General features: G+C 56.6%; 1 protein-coding gene across 3 annotated transcripts; it reads left to right on the top strand.

The window, feature by feature from the left end:
• The first annotated feature begins 1,325 nt into the window (after positions 1 to 1,325).
• BAP1 (BRCA1 associated protein 1) lies at positions 1,326 to 16,343 on the top strand. Of its 3 annotated transcripts, none has more exons than XM_059823081.1 (17): positions 1,326 to 1,390; positions 5,643 to 5,672; positions 5,773 to 5,827; positions 6,537 to 6,669; positions 7,065 to 7,184; positions 7,695 to 7,756; positions 7,838 to 7,980; positions 8,843 to 8,921; positions 9,706 to 9,775; positions 10,106 to 10,223; positions 10,622 to 10,809; positions 11,122 to 11,246; positions 12,161 to 12,633; positions 12,760 to 12,920; positions 13,669 to 13,761; positions 14,324 to 14,396; positions 14,712 to 16,343. In XM_059823081.1, exons 1-17 carry the CDS (start codon positions 1,354 to 1,356, stop codon positions 14,843 to 14,845), a joined length of 2,094 nt encoding a protein of 697 aa, XP_059679064.1. In that variant the 5' UTR covers positions 1,326 to 1,353; the 3' UTR covers positions 14,846 to 16,343. The 3 variants fall into 3 exon arrangements, with proteins under 3 accessions (XP_059679064.1, XP_059679063.1, XP_059679062.1); XM_059823080.1 differs by having other exon boundaries at positions 9,652 to 9,775; positions 12,760 to 12,866; XM_059823079.1 differs by having other exon boundaries at positions 9,652 to 9,775.
• The last annotated feature ends 275 nt before the right edge of the window (positions 16,344 to 16,618 follow it).

The following is a 16,618-nucleotide window of genomic DNA, read 5'->3' as shown; positions in this document are numbered from 1 at the left end:
ATTTGGTTAATCGCAGGCCTGGGGGGGCGCAGGAGAACGATAAGCAACAAGTAGAGACAAGGAGGGACATGGATGTAAAGCCAGAAATAAGAGACAGAAGTCTGATTCCTCAGGGCCTGGATTTAATGGCTCTGAAGTGCTTGCAATGAGCCATCCTGCTGAAACGCCTGTGCCCCATTGCCTCTGAGTGACCCCCTGTGCTCGGCAGAGCAGGGGCTGGGCTGCCCTTCCCGGGGGAGGCAGCGAGAGGGGGGTCCCTCTGCTCTGTGCAGGACCTGGCCGTGAGGTGACCTGCAGCAGAGGCTGGAGGTGACACTGGGGCCAGCAATGTTTCAAACTGAGCAGGAACAAAGACCAGAAGAAAGAAGTCCGCGTAAAGGGCCTCCCCCTCCTGGTAGAGGTCCGTAAATCTCCGTGGTGACTGAGCCTGGCCCTCCTGGGTAGGTTTACATCACTAGGGCTGGAGAAGGGCTTTTGTCAGGGGCTCTGCGTGGCTCACGTTCCAGCCTTGTCTCTCATGATAACCAGCCAACAGAGGCAACCTGGGCCCCTAGACATTTCCAGGGGCTGAATGAACGTGAACAGGTCCTCATCCAGCCCGGCGGGGGTGGAAGGAGACAACTTTGGTGGGCAGGTACAGTGCTGTTGCCCCCCCATCAACTCTCCATGAGGGGAACAAGCCCTACCTGGGTCTCGCTGCTGCCAGGCGAGCCCAGCTGCCAGCTCCCCAGGGCAGGAGCAGGGTGAGGGGAGCTCTGGGGGACGGGACGTTCGTGGGAACAGCCGCAGAACAAAGCTGCGGGGGGTACGGGCGCAGCCGTGGATCCGGCTCCTATTTTTAGCCCACTTCCTAAGGAAGTGCAGCGCAGTGGCGCCTGCTTGCCCTGGGAGCCTTCCAGCCTCCGAGGCGGCCTAAGTGGAGCTGCTGGCAGGGGCAGGGCCGGTACGACTGGCCCCGGCCTCACCGCGAGCTCTCACACCTCCACAAGGGGCGGCCCAGCCCCTCACGACAGGCCCAGGCCCAGGCCCCTCACCAGAGGCCGCACGGTCTAGTCCCAGGCCGGGTCTAGAGCACCCGCGGCGCTCCGCTTCCAGGGGACGAAGCTCCGGGGCGGGGCAGGGAGCGGCCCCGGCCCCCAGGGCCCTCCCAGGCCTCCCCCGCCACCGCGGGACCTTTGTGGCGCTGCCACCGCCACCCCCGTCCAGACCGATGTGGCGCGGCACGCGCTGACGTCACGCGGCGTCGCGCAGCGATGACGCAGACGGGCGGGCGACGACGGCGGCAGCGGCGGGGCCCGGAGTCGGGGCGGGTGGCGGGGCCGGACATGGCGGCGCGGCCCGGCCCGCGGGAAGATGAATAAGGGCTGGCTGGAGCTGGAGAGCGACCCCGGTGAGCGGCGGAGACGGCATCGGGGCGGGGCGCGGGCACGGGGGAGGTGGCGGGGGGGGGCTCTGAGGGACAGGCCGGGGTGGGGCCTGGGCCGGGGGGCTCCGAGGGGCAGGCCGGGGACGGGGGGGGGGCCCTGAGGGACACGTCGGTGGTGGGGCCTGGGCCGAGGGGCAGGCCGGGGACGGCGGGGGGGCCCTGAGGGACGGGCCGGTGGTGGGGCCTGGGCCGAGGGGCTCCGAGGGGCAGGCCGGGGACGGGGGGGGCTCTGAGGGACACGTCGGTGGTGGGGCCTGGGCCGAGGGGCTCCGAGGGGCAGGCCGGGGACGGCGGGGGGGCTCTGAGGGACGGGCCGGCGGTGAGGGCTGTGGTGGGGGCGGCGGGGGGGGCAGGCCGGGGGTGCGGGGCTGTAGGTGAAGTTGGGGGGGGGGGGACTTGGGGTGCGGTGTGTATAGGCAGGGTTACGGGGTGCAGGCCTAGGGTGGGGGTGCAGGGGGACAGGGGTTGTGGGAGTGCGTGGGGGCGGCAACAAGGGCAGGGGAGGGGGCGCGGGGAGAGGAGGGCCTGGGGAGGGAAGCTTGTTAAGGGGGCAAAGGAGGTGCCTGGGGGTGTGGGCAGAGGGTTGGGAGGGCGGGTGAGGGTGTAGGGGAGTGTGCGGCAACGTGGGTCCTGGAGGGAAGGGGGGCTGTGCGGGTTCACGGTATATGGGACATAGCCCCGGGGGGTTTATGGAGAACTTAGGGAGAGGTTAGAGGGGTGTAGGGCAGACAGAAAAGGGTATGTCAGGAGGCTGTGTGTAGGGGTGCAAGTGTGGGATGAGGGCAGGGATGGGTGAATAGAGCTGCAAGAGCATTGTGAGGGCTCAGAGTGGGGCCTGGGCTCTGGTAGCACTTGTACACGGGGCCTGAGGTGCCCCGGACACCTCTGTGTGTGTGTGTGGTCTGATAAACCCAGGGGTCTCTGTGGAAAACACCTGAAATGCCACGAGGGTGTAGCATGAAGCATTCCTGCCATTTGTAAATAAAACCCAAAATATCACTGAAATACAGGGAGAGGCGTGCCTATGGGATGCCCTTTGCTACAGAAACAGCTCTGACTGGCGATTGCCCCAGAGCTTCACGGGTGATTGAGGAAAAGCTGTGTCACTTGAGAGCATGTGAGGGTGGTATCTCCATCCCACGCGTGTCAGATCCTGTCATCACTTTGCAGCTGAGCGGGTAGATCAGACCATCTCCCCCAGGTAGTCCAGGAAAGGTGCTGAAGAGCCTGGTATGGCACCTGAGCAGCCGGGAGCAGGATGGTCACGGGTGTCCCGTTCCCACTGTGCTGGAGAAAGTGCTTGCTGTGGTGGAGTCCCAGAGTTTGTTTTGCAGGTTAGGATTTGAGGGTCAAAGCCGTTGTCAGCTGGGGTATTGGCTAAGCGTTGTTTTAACGTGTCTGAGTTGCCATGGTGTGATTTGGGGGCGTCCTCCAGGAGACTGAGAGCTGGTCTTTAGGATGTGGTGGTGTATTTTTGAAGCTGTGGGTGAGAAAATGGGACCCCTGGCATTATACTTGTCTTTCTGCACTCAGCAAAGGATTCTGTGTGCTGTCGGTCTCCCAGTCAGCCAAAGTTTTGCTGCTCTTTGTCCTCTTTTTACTGGTACTCGGGAATTGCCAAAATCATTCCCATTCTCCCCCTTCTTCTTCATCACGATGATGCTAAAGGCAGGACATGGTTTGGATTCTCACACCTGTGAGGGAAGGTTATTTCCTTGGAAGATAATTTGTCTGGGATGAATTCCTGCCCTAATACTGCTGTAGAGGCGGGCGCTCGGCGTGCTGCAGCTGCGCTCCTTTGGGTGTGTGGAGGTTTGGATGCGGAGGTGGGTGTTTGGGCCTGGTGAACACCCTTGTGTCCACTGGTATGGTGGTTAGGAGTGACCCCCCCCGCTACAGGGCTTGGGAGTGAAAGCTTTCGGTGCCTTACTGGTCAGGAAGGGTCGGTAGATCCAGATTTGGGCTGTCTGCTACGGCTGTTTGCGTAGAGAGGGGAGCCTTTGGAATATCCAGGCTGCTGGCATGGCGTTGCATGTCCTTGTGGACACCAGAATGTTTCCTCCAGCTGACCCAAATAATTTGGGGTGGGGGTTTCGAGTGTTCCAGGAGTGATCACAGCAGCAGGATTATGCTGTTCATGGATGCTGAAGTAATATGAAATATTGAAGTGATTTGGAGAAGAACCACAGCTGGGAAGGGACCCCTGGAAGTCTTTGGCCCAAAGCAGAACTAACTTTAGTCTAGTTCAGGTCATTCATGGCCGTGTCTGCCTGAGTTTGAATATGCCCAAGAAAGAGATTTCTGTGTCCTTGTCCCAGGGCTGACCATGCTGGTAGCAAAGAATTGTTTTTTTCTGGATGCGTAGTCAGAATTTCTCTTGCTGCAGCTTCTTCCCCTCACTTATTGTCCTTTCACGGTGCGCTCGGAGAAGTTTGGCTTCATCCTCTCTCTGAGTCTCCAGCGATGTTGATCAGACAGGAGGAAAACACATGACAGCTGACTTCCCATCTCCTTCGATGCAGCCCTGCTGGTCTGACACACAGTCCTGGTGAGCTGCTGCGGAGATGCGGGAGTGCTCCGGGCTGAGCTACAGCGAGCCTGCCAGTTCTGCTTGGTCTTCTCTTTCTGGTGGTACCTGTGGGAGCAGCGTTGCTTTTGGCATTTATGGTTGTTTGTACTTGCAAGGCCTCGCTCTGATGCAAATCTTCCCCAGCTGCAGGGCAGAGCTTGTGATAAGGTTCACATCTCGTGTCGCACGTGTTTTGCCATGATCAGTAGACTGTAACTGTTGAAATTGGAGACTGAGCGAGGCTTTTGACTTTTGCGGAAGCTTCTACAGTTGAGAGACTCTACCTGTAAACAGCTGTGACTCCCGCTTCCGTAACAGATGCCATCTAAAGAGGGAACAAGAATCGTGGCTGTAATGAGCACCTGAAGACCCTTATGGTCTGCAAGGACCACTTGCCTTAAGAGGGTTGCTGCAAAGAAGGCAGCGAGGCTGCGGCACTGCCTGAAGTGTCTGTAGATGTCATCTGTACGACAGAGCCCCTCACGGCATCAAGTATTTTGAGCAAAAACATCTCTGTCAGAAAGGTGCTGGGGTTTGGTGTAACGACGTTGCACAGCGAGGAGGCTGTCACTGGTTTGAAGCATGTTATTTCCATAGTGTGTTTCTTCCCACTGACAATTTTGTAAGAAATAGGACATTTTCTGCTAGATTAGTGAAGACTTCTTGCTCCCAGAAGTTTCCTCCCTGTTTTTGTCATTTTAACTTTGGTGTGGAAGCCCCTTGGGCTCTTGCTGTCTTGATTGAGCCGCTTATACCAGGTTCCTTAAATCCTTTGCTTACAGGGATGTTTCTCAGGATTGAACCCTTCTTTTTGATATTCCCTGGACTTCCTCCCAGGCTTTCAGCAGCCTTTATATGGGAGCGAAAGAAGCAGATTTATTATTCCAGTCTCGAGCTCACTAACTCTGTGTGCGGGGGGGACTGCCTGAAAATTGGGCCGACTGCCTTTGCTGCAGCATCGTAGTAGAAGCTGCTGCTCAGTCGCTGATGTCTAATAATCCTTTGGACTCTTTGCTGTTATCTCTGTATCCTGGTTATGTCCTTCTGTAGTGGGAATTTTATAGTCACTGGAGACAGGCTTTTGGATTTGGTCCCCCAGGAGAGAGGGAGATGAAGACAAGCCTTTTGGCCCTCGGACTCCGCTGCAGCCCTGTTGCTCTGAGCTGACTTTCCCTTCACTGACTGTCTTTTGCTAACAAGGACATAAATGATCTTTTAAAAAAATATCCTGTGATCTATTCAGCCACATTTCCCTCCAGTTAGAAGAGTGTGCGTCGTTTAGGTGTTCCCTGCTGCTGCTCAGAGTGGGGATTTACTTCTTGGCTGGTCATCTGCAGGGGTTCAAGATGCTGAAGGTGGGTCCAGCTTCATCTGGCTCCAACAGGAGAGGGTTGGTTCAGGTCCTCTTGAGGAAGAGGATGATGAATGGGGATGGAGGGATGAAGGGAGCCAGAGCACCTCTGTAGCAAGCCAGGGCTCAACAGCTCTGCTCCTGGGGAGTCAGCATGATCCTGGTGCCACTCTGCTGCGGTTTTTCTGGCTGCGCCTTGGCCTGGGACCACGTGGAACCTTCGGGGGCCAGTGGCAGCAGGTTTCCTCTCTGCTCTCGTCAGCCAGAAGTAACCTGTTGGTTTTGTTCCTTTTCAGGTCTCTTCACACTCCTGGTCGAAGATTTTGGTGAGTGCAAGAAACCTTCCTGGGAAGTTGGTTTCATGCTTTGCCTTACCCCTGGTCCTTTCTGGTAGGCTTTACACCAGCTTCTGCCCTTTGTTTGCAGGGGTCAAGGGAGTCCAGGTTGAAGAGATTTATGATCTGCAGAGCAAATGCCAAGGGTAAGTCACAGGCGTGAAAGTGTCAGTTTTATTAAGGAGACTGTGTCTGTGGGCCTGGGAACTCATCGCCAGGTGGTCAGAAGGGCCTGTGTGAGCTCATCATTCAGCATTGTAAATGATGAACCAAGAGTGCTTCATCGGGTTTGGGGCAGATGGGTGATCTCATGCCTTGAGAAAGACCTTGTGGGGCAGGTGGGGGACATATTTCAAGGGATTAATCTCCCTTTCCCCACGGAGAGGTGCAGTGCCAATCAGTGTGCTTGCAGTGTGGGCTTTCTCCCTGTCTCAGTGCTTTGAAATGGCTTTGAGGCTGTTGCTGTCTTAAAAGCCGTTGTCTGAACTCCTCTTGAAAATGAATACAACCTGTATTTAAAAGGAGGGGTCATTTGGTGGTAAGGCACTATTCTGCAGGTCAATCAGTGTCCAGAGGTGGATTTCACCTCCTGTTTCTATGTCTTGAGCATCTTAAGACCTGTCAAACCCCAAAGTTTTCAAGCTTGATTGTTGTCTGAGCCTGGAACATCAGCACAGGAGAGTGTCCTGGGTAACAGGGGTGGTCACTTCCAGAAAGATGGGGCTGGTGGTTCTGCTTTTCCTTTCTGTCTTTGCTCTGCCCGTGGTTTGAGATAGAAGGTTTCTGGTACATGGCAGAGCAGTGCCACTGGTATGGTCCATCCAAAATGATGCAGCTGCTGCCTTCTCTCTGCAGCCCTGTGTATGGGTTCATCTTCCTGTTCAAGTGGATTGAGGAGCGCAGATCACGCCGGAAGGTCTCTACCCTGGTGGATGAGACGTCGGTGATCGACGATGACATCGTTAATAACATGTTCTTTGCTCACCAGGTAGCCTGGAGGCGAGGGAAAAGAGGGGGGGCGGTGTCTTGTGTGACACCACAGGGAAGCAACGTGGTGCTGAGAGGCTGCACTGCTCTTGCTGGTCCTGAGGGCAGCTCCTCTTTCCTGGGAGTCTCTGCCCTGAGCTCCAGGTTGGAGGGAATCCAGTGAGGGCTGCGAGCCTGTCCGTGGCCTTGTGCTATGAGCAGATGCTCATGGGGGCATGCTGTGGCTTGCTAAACGAGACTGACCTCCTCCCTTTCTTTGAGAGCCGAGGTCAAGTCGCTGCTCCCACAAGTGGTTCTTGCGTCAGTACTTTTCAGTTGATTATTGTTGACTCTGAGGGGTTGTTGAAGGGTCACATTTTTCCTGCTGGTTAAGATGGTCCTTGTGTCACCCTCCAGCTGATCCCCAATTCCTGTGCCACCCATGCCCTGCTGAGCGTCCTCCTGAACTGCAACAATGTCGACCTGGGCCCCACACTGAGCCGCATGAAGGATTTCACCAAAGGATTCAGCCCTGAGGTAGGGGTGGGGGTGTGCAGGGCTGTGCATGGGTGGCACACGTGAATCTGCCTCTTGCTCCCCTCTCAGGATGATGCTCTAACGAGCTGGCTCCTTTCCAGCCCTTCGTGGCTGCATGCTACGTCAGTAGTGCCTCTTGTTTCTCATCTTCCTACCTTGCTTTGCTCAGAGCCTTGGTCCCCTTACACTGGGCACAGCTCTGAGTCTTCTGTCCTGTTATTCCCTAGCCCAGGTGTATTCTCTAAGTCTGTGATCAAAGGACCTCTCTCCTACCTTCAGACCTATCTTGAAGTCTATGTTCCTATCTAACTGTAATTTCTTTAGCAGAAATTGTGTGTTCTTTTCATCTTCGGTTTCACTTGTAATTCACCAGAGCAGAGGATGTACCTGAATGTTGCTCTCCCAGTCCTGTGTATTGAGGGAGGGAGGGAGTGTGGAGCTGGTGGGTGAAGCATCTTGTTTGTTTCATGTCACTTCTCAATTGCTTTCCTCTCCTGCTCTTTGCTGCAGAGTAAAGGCTATGCCATCGGCAATGCCCCAGAGCTGGCCAAGGCCCACAACAGCCATGCCAGGTGAGTGAGGGGGTGTCTCACAGCTCACTTTTGCTGGAGGAGGCAGACTCCACTGACCTCTTGCCTCTCTTGCCCTTGCAGGCCGGAGCCACGGCACTTGCCGGAAAAGCAGAATGGTATCAGCGCTGTGCGAACCATGGAGGCTTTTCATTTTGTCAGTTACGTCCCCATCAAGGGACGGCTGTTTGAGCTTGACGGACTGAAGGTCTATCCCATTGACCACGGTAAGAGCCTGCCTGTCCCTACTCGTTGATGCAGTCGAATAGACCCCCGGTATGTCCAAATGCATGTATTATTTTCATTGCCACTAAGCGTTAGCTGATGTTTGTGAAGAATCATTCCAGTGGCCCCCAGGTTTGTCCTGAGTTTGATAGCTCATTTTGGAGCCTATGCGCTGGGGACTGTGTCTAGAAGGCAGTTATTTGTAAATTCATTGCATTGCTTTTTTCAGCCTTGCCATTTTCCTCCCCAGTTGCTCAGGGTCACAAGGTCCTTCTGCAGCTCTGAAATAACTCAGTATCACAAGCAGTATTTGTGTACTCCTTACCCTCTCCTTGTGCCAAACAACCGCTGTGTGTTGAGGCACAAGGTCCCAACACAGATCCCAGCAGGCTGCTCAGGTTACTTCCTTCTCTTACAACTTGACCGCTAGTTCTGTCTTTCAGACACTCATTTCTCCCTGCTAGGACTTTGCTTCTGTCAGGCTCTTTGGTAAGGTACCCACTTCATGTGCTTGGGTTTCTTAAGCATGGCACCAGATCCAGTGGCAGGTGGATTCCAGCAGGAGCTGGGATTTCCTTGAACTTTGTGAGCCCGGAGCTTGTGAATTGCTTGTGGTTTGTAGGGTTCAAAACTCACCTTTCTGCCCTGCAGATAGCTTACGTTTTCCATTTGGAAGGCAGAGGCAGGGGGTTCCACATATGGGCTGACAGCGTGGTCCTTCTGCCTCCTGGGCCCTTTCTTACTCCCTGGTATGTAAGGGAGCAATGATATTGCCTCTCGTGGGGATGGCATGATCCGCTCTGTGAGTCTGAAGCAGGAGCCTTGGCCTGCTTTGCTGAGTCCAGCTCTGTCTCTTTATCACAGGGCCATGGGCTGATGATGAGGAATGGACGGACAAAGCCAGGAGAGTAATCATGGAGCGCATCGGCCTAGCCACTGCAGGGTAATGTACCAGGTTGTGGTGCAGGCACTGGCCCCTTGCCATTTTTCCCTGGATTATTTCTACTGTGGTCTCTGTGCAACAAGTGGTGGAAGTTGGGGTGGAGAATGTTGCTTGGGAAGGTTGCAGGTGCACTGCCTCCTTGCCTTCTCCTGCCTGCAGTTTGCCTGCCTTCAGAGCGCGCAGAGAAGCTGCACTCTCTGTGCGATGCAGAGTCCCTGCAAATGGCCATGCAGGTAAGAGTGGCCGGATTAGGTCCTTGTTAGCCTGAGCCCATAGGAGAAGGAATGGCGCTTCTGGGCTTCTTGGATGCTTGGGCATGAGCGCTGGCACAGGTTGCCCAGAGAGGTTGTGGAGTCTCCATCCTTGGAGATACTCAAAAATCATTTGGATGTGGTCCTGGGCAACCAGCCGTGGGTGACCCTGCTGGAGCAGAGGGTTGGAGCAGACGACCTCCACAGGTCCCTTCCCACCTAAACCAGCCGGTCACTCTGTGAAGAATGCTTTGCATTGTGGTTGAAGTAACCTTGCTCTGCTTCTTCAGCCAGAAGTTGACTTGGTTTTGGGGGAAAAGCCTCCTGTGTGTTGGTGTTAAACACCAGGGCAGGGGAGGCGCTGCCTGGAAAGAGCCCGCAGGAGGCGTGCAGGGTATGGCTGGCAGCCTGCTGACCCCCCTTGCTGGGAGACAGGCTTTCCACCACCACCTCGCAGCTGATGTCTGCTGTCCCTGCAGGGAGCCGTACCACGACATCCGCTTCAATCTGATGGCGGTGGTGCCTGATCGGAGGATGAAGTACGAGTCCAAACTGCACATCCTGAAGATGAACCGCCAGACTGTGCTGGAGGCCTTGCAGCAGGTAGGACAGCCTAAGCCCTGAGAGAGTGCGAACCAGGGGTGGGAATAGGCTCTGCTGTCAGGTCATCACCCTGTGCTGTAGAGACCCTGGCCCTGTATTTTATGGGTTTTTCTGGCCTTGGGAAATGTCTTCTGGGAAGAGGAGATAACCTCCCAGGTAAGCAGCAAAAGGCCAGGGAGCGAGGCTGGTTATCTGTGGTGTTGACGGTGTGCATGGACGCTCGGTGGTTGGCTCACCCTTGCAAGTTCTCCTGCAGTGCTTGAACAGGAGGGATATGGTTTGGGTCACCCTAGTCCAGCACTCAGTTTCTATCTATCATTTGCCTTCAAGCTTATCCGAGTAACTCAGCCTGAGCTGATCCAGACCCAGAAGTCTCAGGAGTCTCAGCCTCCAGAAGAGGCAAAGCCAGCCAGCAGCAAGACCGTGACTCCAGAGAGCATCCATCCAGGTAGACCCCCGTACCAGTGGTGTTGCCAGCCAGCCAGCCTGGCCTGCCATGGAGCAAGCACAGGATGGTGATCATGGCTGGCTGACCTGGAGCTTGAGGGAGTTTTATGGTCAGCTTTGCTTTTTTTCCTCCAAGCCCAGCTCTGCGCGCACTGTGCTGGGATGTGGTAGATGCCTCTGTGCCTGGGAGAAGCGTTGGAGGGATGTGGAGCTTGAAAATGGGAAGGGTTAAGCTTGGGGACACTTGTGACAGCTGGAGGTGGAATGGGAAGTGGGTGTGATGGTCTGGTGGAGCCTAAGAGCTCTTCTGCTATGTGGGGTGGGCGAGGGGTGGCAGAGGACATTGAGTAAAATGTGATGGTGCTGGTCGTGAAAGGCTGTGCTGTGCTTGTATGGCAGATGGCACCGAGGAGCCCGCCAGCCAGGGCCACCCTGTGGCCATGCAGAGCCCACCCAACAAATCCAAACTAGCGGCAAAGACATCAGCGAGCAGTATCAACGGGGCGCCTCCAGCAAACCCCAACCCCATCGTGCAGAGATTGCCAGCCTTTCTGGATAATCACAACTATGCCAAATCCCCCATGCAGGTAGGCTGGAGCTCAAGGCCAGCAGCATGCCTGGCTTGAGCTGAGCTTTTCAATTCTAGTCCCTCACCTCCATGGCACTATGGCTGTCAGCTAGTCTAAGCCCTTCCCCTGCCTTGCAGCCTGCCTACCCTTGCACTAACCCAGGGTGGAAGGTGAGAGGGTAAAGACAGACCTGTCACAAGAGGTCACAAGGGTCCCCTGTCGCCTCTTGGAAGGGGCAAGCCCTGGTGCTTGGCTGGACCAAGGATGTGTCTGCTGGGCTCTTCCTCCTTGCCCCGCTGCTGGCAGGCCCTCAGCAATGGTGTTTTGCAGGAGGAGGAAGACCTTGCGGCAGGAGTGGGTCGCAGCCGGGTCCCAGTCCGACAGCACCAGCAGTACTCGGATGATGAGGATGACTACGATGATGATGAGGAGGAGGAAGTTCGTAACTCCAACAGGTGATGGGTTGAGCCGAGGGTGAGGGGCAGGGAGCAGACATTTGCAGAACCACCAGTGGTGACTTCCAGATCTTTCCTGAGCACGCTGTTAGCTGTGTTAGAGCCTGCACCTGTGTGTGCAATTAGGGCAGTTCTCTTGGCCTGCTATTTTAGTGTTCACTTGCTGGATTTTGTGAAACCCTTCTGTAGCTCTTCACAATCAACCCTGGATTCTGGCTGCCCTGAGTAACTGTGTATCGGCAGCAAGCTTTGGGGCTTCTCTGCTTTCCCTCCTTTTCCAGATGTTCCCAAATAAATGGAATAGCCCAGCTCTGGGGGGGGGGTCCTCCAAAGCTCCCTCCTGCTAGGACTTTTCTAGTGCCACTGGTGGCTGTGTGGGTGGTGGAGCCTGACCTGCAGAAGGTCGCCTGGTAGCTGATAAATCGCTGTATTTTGTGGTTGGAGGGTGGAGGCTGGCTGTACTGCATTGAAGGGTGCCTGGTGGTCAAGGAAATGTGGTATGCCCTGCCTGGGGGGCTTAATTTCTCTGAAATGAGCCTCAGTTCCCCAGTGGCGATTGCCAAATCAGCTCCTGGTGACAGTGTTGGTGTGCTTAGGCTGCTGTGAAGGTCAGGAAGGTGGGGGCACAGCGAGGCTGCTCCTGGGGCTTCTGGAAGAAGAACAGGGGTACACAGCACCCTTTGGGAAGCCCCTTGTGCCCCCCGGCTGTGTAGGAGTACCTGTAGCTGATCACTTCAATGGGGTGGGGTGCTGTCAGAGAAGCTGGTGGCAGTGGGGGCAACCTAGAAATGTTTCAGGCTTTGCTTCATCCCAGCAGACAGCCTGGAGTGCTGAGTGCGGAGCTGGCAGTGCCTGCGCTGGGCCCCCACCTCCTTCCACCAGCTACTCACCTTCCCTGCTGTGTTCCTGGGCAGGTACAAAAGGAAAGGGCAGGTAAAGCAAGAGCACGTGACAGGGGCTGCGGATGGCCAGCTCTCCGTCCTCCAGCCCAACACCATCAACGTCTTGGCTGAAAAACTGAAGGAATCTCAAAAGGATCTTTCCATTCCCCTGTCCATCAAGACGAGCGGCGGGGGCGCCGCCGTGGCGGTGGTCACCCACTCCCAGCCCTCTCCCACCCCCAGCAACGAGAGCACGGACACTGCCTCTGAGATTGGCAGCGCCTTCAACTCCCCGCTGCGGTCTCCCATCCGCTCGGCCAACCCCACCCGCCCCTCCAGCCCCGTAACCTCCCACATCTCCAAGGTGCTCTTCGGCGAGGAGGACGGCCTGCTGCGTGTTGACTGCATGCGCTACAACCGGGCCGTCAGGGACCTGGGGCCGGTTATCAGCACTGGGCTGCTGCACCTCACGGAGGATGGCGTGTTCTGCCCGCTCGCTGTTGCAGGTAGGTGCCTGCCAGCTTTTGGGGGGGTGGCACGTCCCCTGCAGTGATGTGACAGTGTCCTTTGACTTCGGGAGTGGATACTGGTCCTTTGCGATGGCTCCTAACGCTTCCTTCCCTTGTGCACAGATGGGGGGAAAAGCTCCCCCCCTTCCATCAAACCTGGTGAAGAGGCCCCAGTCGCAATCAAACTGGACGAGAAGGAGGGCAGTGAGGCCAGTGACAGCAAAGAGAAGGTGGGACTTGGCAGGACCAGTGATCACCCTGGGGGGGAAAAGTATTCTCCCAAGGTGAGTTTTGTGCTGCGACAGCCCTGGGAACATGGAGCTCCCTGCGCTCACCCAGAGACGCAGCAGCGCTGGCAGTGACCGAACCGCATGTGCACGCTCTTCCGCTCGCATGTCGCCGCAGCCGTGCCTTGAGGCACAGGGCAGTGCAGGTTTTGAGCCTTGCGTCATCTCGGGGACATTTGCCGTGGCAGAGGGCAGAGCCGATGTCTCCCGCAGCTGAGACGTTTGGTGTGCTGTGCTCTCCTTTGGGCCAGAGGCTGGTGGGACCCTGCATCCCCAAATCCCAACCTGCTCTTTATTGCCTGTCTCTGCCATCCAGCCAGAGACAGGACCAGGCTCAGGCAGCACAAGCGCATCAAGGGCTCCCTGGAGGAGAGCTGGCTAGAAACTGTGTTACTCAAAAGGGAAGTCTTCGAATTTTGTTATTGAGAAGAACGAGGCCCTGGGGTGTTTCTCAGGCATGCACACAACCCTTCCCCCTGTCCCAGAGAACTACCTACATGGGGCTGGGCCAGGCTTGGGCAGAACCTGGCTCCCCTGGGGCTGGCCATAGTGCTGGCTGATTGATCACCTTCTGACTCAGAAATTCCCTACAATGAACTGATCTTTTTTACCCTGGCAAGTGTTTTTTGCTTTGATGAATCCTCCTTTTCCCAGCACAGAGAGGAACACCCACCAGCTCACCCCACTGGCTCCTGGGCTGTGGTGGGGTTCATTTGCTCACGTTTGCTCTGCTTGATCCTGGCAGGAGCTGCTGGCACTGCTGAAGTGCGTGGAGGCAGAGATTGCGAACTACGAGGCCTGCCTGAAGGAGGAGGTGGAGAAGAGGAAGAAATTCAAGGTGTGTCTGTTGAAGGCTTGTTTGTGTTGCCAGTTTAGCTCCCTGAAGGCTTCTGTCTGGGGTTTCTTGATGTCAAAGTGGAGGGAGAGTGGCTCAGCTGAGAACGGCGATGGGGAGCATTTGGGGTCCCTTTCCCATTACCAAACAGCCCTACGGGGCAGAGCTCCCGCCAGGACAGACCGAAGCCCTTGGGCAGCACAAACTAGCTTGAGGAGGATGGTGGAGCACTGCAGCTAGGCCACAGCTTCACATTAGCACTGACAGGAGGAAGGGGGGAGTCTTTGCCCCAGGGCCTGGCAGGATTCCTCCCTTGCCCACCCTCACCTCTTCCCAGCTGCTCTTTGTGGAAAATGCTGTCATCTGAACTGGGATGGCGACTGTCCCAGTTGTGCACCAGCCTGAGCTGGGCTGGGAGGTGGGTCCCTTTCTCCTCTGGTCTCTTTTGGCCTGTGGGTTGGGTTGGGCCAGGCATGCCGGTTCTTTGCCCCCTGTTAGCCTTGAGCTCTCCTTTCTCCCTGCTACCCGTTCGTGGATTATTTGTGGATTTGTCATTTCTTTGTAGATTGATGACCAGAGGAGAACCCACAACTATGATGAATTCATCTGTACCTTCATCTCCATGCTGGCCCAGGAAGGTGAGCCGTGCCGTTTGGCCCAGGGGATGGAGTGTGGGATTCAGATTCAGCTGGGGGAGCTGCACTGAGCGTGGCAGAGCAGCAGCTGGGAGCCTGGGAAGCTCACCCTGTCCCGATGTCTGCTTCTGCCAGACCTGGGGCACAAGGTAGCGCTCATCTGGGGAGCCACACGTCTCCATTCTGTGTCCTTCTGATTTTATAGTCCCAGGAGGAGCGCACTGATGGGTTTTGGGTGAGAGAGGGAGGGCTGCACTCTAGCATGGGCAACACCAGCACTCCAGCGCGGGGCATGTCTGTCTGCCTCTCCCCCTGCAGGCATGCTGGCAAGCCTTGTGGAGCAGAACATCTCCGTCCGCAGGCGGCAGGGAGTCAGCATCGGCCGTCTGCACAAGCAGAGGAAGCCGGACCGCCGGAAACGCTCCCGCCCGTATAAAGCCAAGCGGCAGTAGCCTGGGAGTCAAGACTGTGAGAAGCAGCAGCTGGGCTTTGTGGCTTTGGGCAGTGGCACTTGGATCTATGTTACCCTTTGCCCAAGGAGGAGGGACCACAGTGACAAGCCCTCAGCCGAGGTGGAGTCTGGGGACAAAGAGAAACTGTGTTTTCCTCTGAGCCCAAGCTGTGAAAGGCGGGAACACCTTGTCTTGAGGGGAGTCCCTGCAGCTGCAGCAGAAGGCAAGCCGGAGTGCCCAGCTGCCTGACCATGCTGCGGCAGTGCCCGGATGCTGTGGGCCCATGTCTCAGCGCTGTGGCTGAGGACTGTGGCAGGAGGGGAAGAGCCCACCCGGCTGGTGGCGGGTCTGGCGTTGTGGGAATGCCAGTGATGCCAACGTGAGGCTGTGCTGGCCGCAGCTGGCTGTGGCTTGTGTCCTCCTGTGTCCAGGCCTTCAGCTCTGCGCTTCCCCAGGACCTTCGTGTCTGTGTTTTCTATCCCTCTCCCTCCCTTCCCAAACTTATTTTTGGTTCTGACCCACGCTTTGGCCGTTGCTGAGCGAGGCAGCTCCTGGACGCAGCCCATTCTCCTGTATCCACCCGCCACTGCACTGCCCAGCTCCCAGAGCTGGCCGCTGTGTAGCTAGGCAGTCCTGTCTTACCCTGCCCTCACGGCTCTGGGGCTGGCAGCACGCCCTGCCAGCGCAACCAGGCTCCCCCATGGGCCTTGGCAGCTCTATTGCTGGGTGAGGACGGGTGGGCTCGTCCCTGGAGCTGGGCCTTGTGCCCAGCCCTCCGTGGTGGTGCTGAGGGGTGGCACATGGCTCTGCTGCCACAGCTGCTCTCCTGGGGACCAGCTCTGTGGCCCTGGCAGTGCCGGTGGGTCACGCGGGGTTGCTCCAGGCCCAGTCCCCAGAGGAACCCTGTGAATTATGAACAGGCCATGTTCATAGGATGGCCTCGGTGCTGCTGGGCACAGCGCCAGGGTGGATGCTGGACGTGTAGTCACTTGGTGCCCTAGGCAAAGCCCTTCAATGTGGGGAGAGGTGACAGTGGTTCCTGTGATGCTCAAGGTGGGATGGGGACTGCAGTGGCAGGCAGAAGCAGGGGAGGGAGCCCAAAGCTGCTCCCTCTGCCCAAGCTGCTTGCTGGCTGCTAACCCAGAGCTTGCTGGCGTGGGCAGCAGCCTGTTTCCTACTGCAGCACAGGGGCCTGGCCTGCCTCTCGCCTGCTGCTTCCTACCAGCCCTGCCGGCGCTCCTGCACATGGTCTTCTCCTTCCTATCCCCAGGAGAAATCCCAGAAGCCAGAGGTCAGCACCTCTCTCCAGAGGTGTCCTGAGGCATAGCTGGGCCAAGGAACAGCTGGGCCAAGGGGAGCTGCCACAGGAGAGGACTGAATTTTGCAAATGTGCAAATGTGTACAGATCTTAACTATGGAATGAAACTGTTCTTTTGGTATTTGTTGAAGGGAAGAAACCCCTTCTGTCTCTTGCTGTGTTTACTATCAAGTGCTGTAAATAATGGATCTGTCTGAAGGAATAAAGCTATCCTGTAACAGCCAGCCAAGGGAGAGGTGTGTGAAGGAAGGGAGAGGGGCATGTGTGTGGCTGGGAGCACCGAGTGCTTGCTCTGGGCCACGCTGTCCCTGCTGGCTGCTCTTCTGTGGTGCTAAAAACTTGAGGTAATTGTGGGGATTGCAACACCAGGCGATTGTCATGCTGGTGGGGTCAATCCTATTTATTGATACAGCTCAGAGGGCAGGAAGAGAGGGGGAGCAGCTGCTGGCAGTCAG

The sequence above is a fragment of the Gavia stellata genome, chromosome 12 (assembly GCF_030936135.1).
Source record: "Gavia stellata isolate bGavSte3 chromosome 12, bGavSte3.hap2, whole genome shotgun sequence".
Lineage (NCBI taxonomy): Eukaryota > Metazoa > Chordata > Aves > Gaviiformes > Gaviidae > Gavia > Gavia stellata.
Note: the sequence above shows the minus strand (reverse complement) of the source record. Positions and strands in the feature narration are given on the sequence as shown.

Bases quoted from the DNA above. Each gene is read 5' to 3' on its own strand.
- BAP1 (XM_059823079.1), top strand. From the start codon at position 1,354: ATGAATAAGGGCTGGCTGGAGCTGGAGAGCGACCCCG. The intron at 6,670-7,064 runs GTAGCCTGGAGG...GTCACCCTCCAG, and splicing joins ACATGTTCTTTGCTCACCAG to CTGATCCCCAATTCCTGTGC. The intron at 7,757-7,837 runs GTGAGTGAGGGG...TTGCCCTTGCAG, and splicing joins GCCCACAACAGCCATGCCAG to GCCGGAGCCACGGCACTTGC.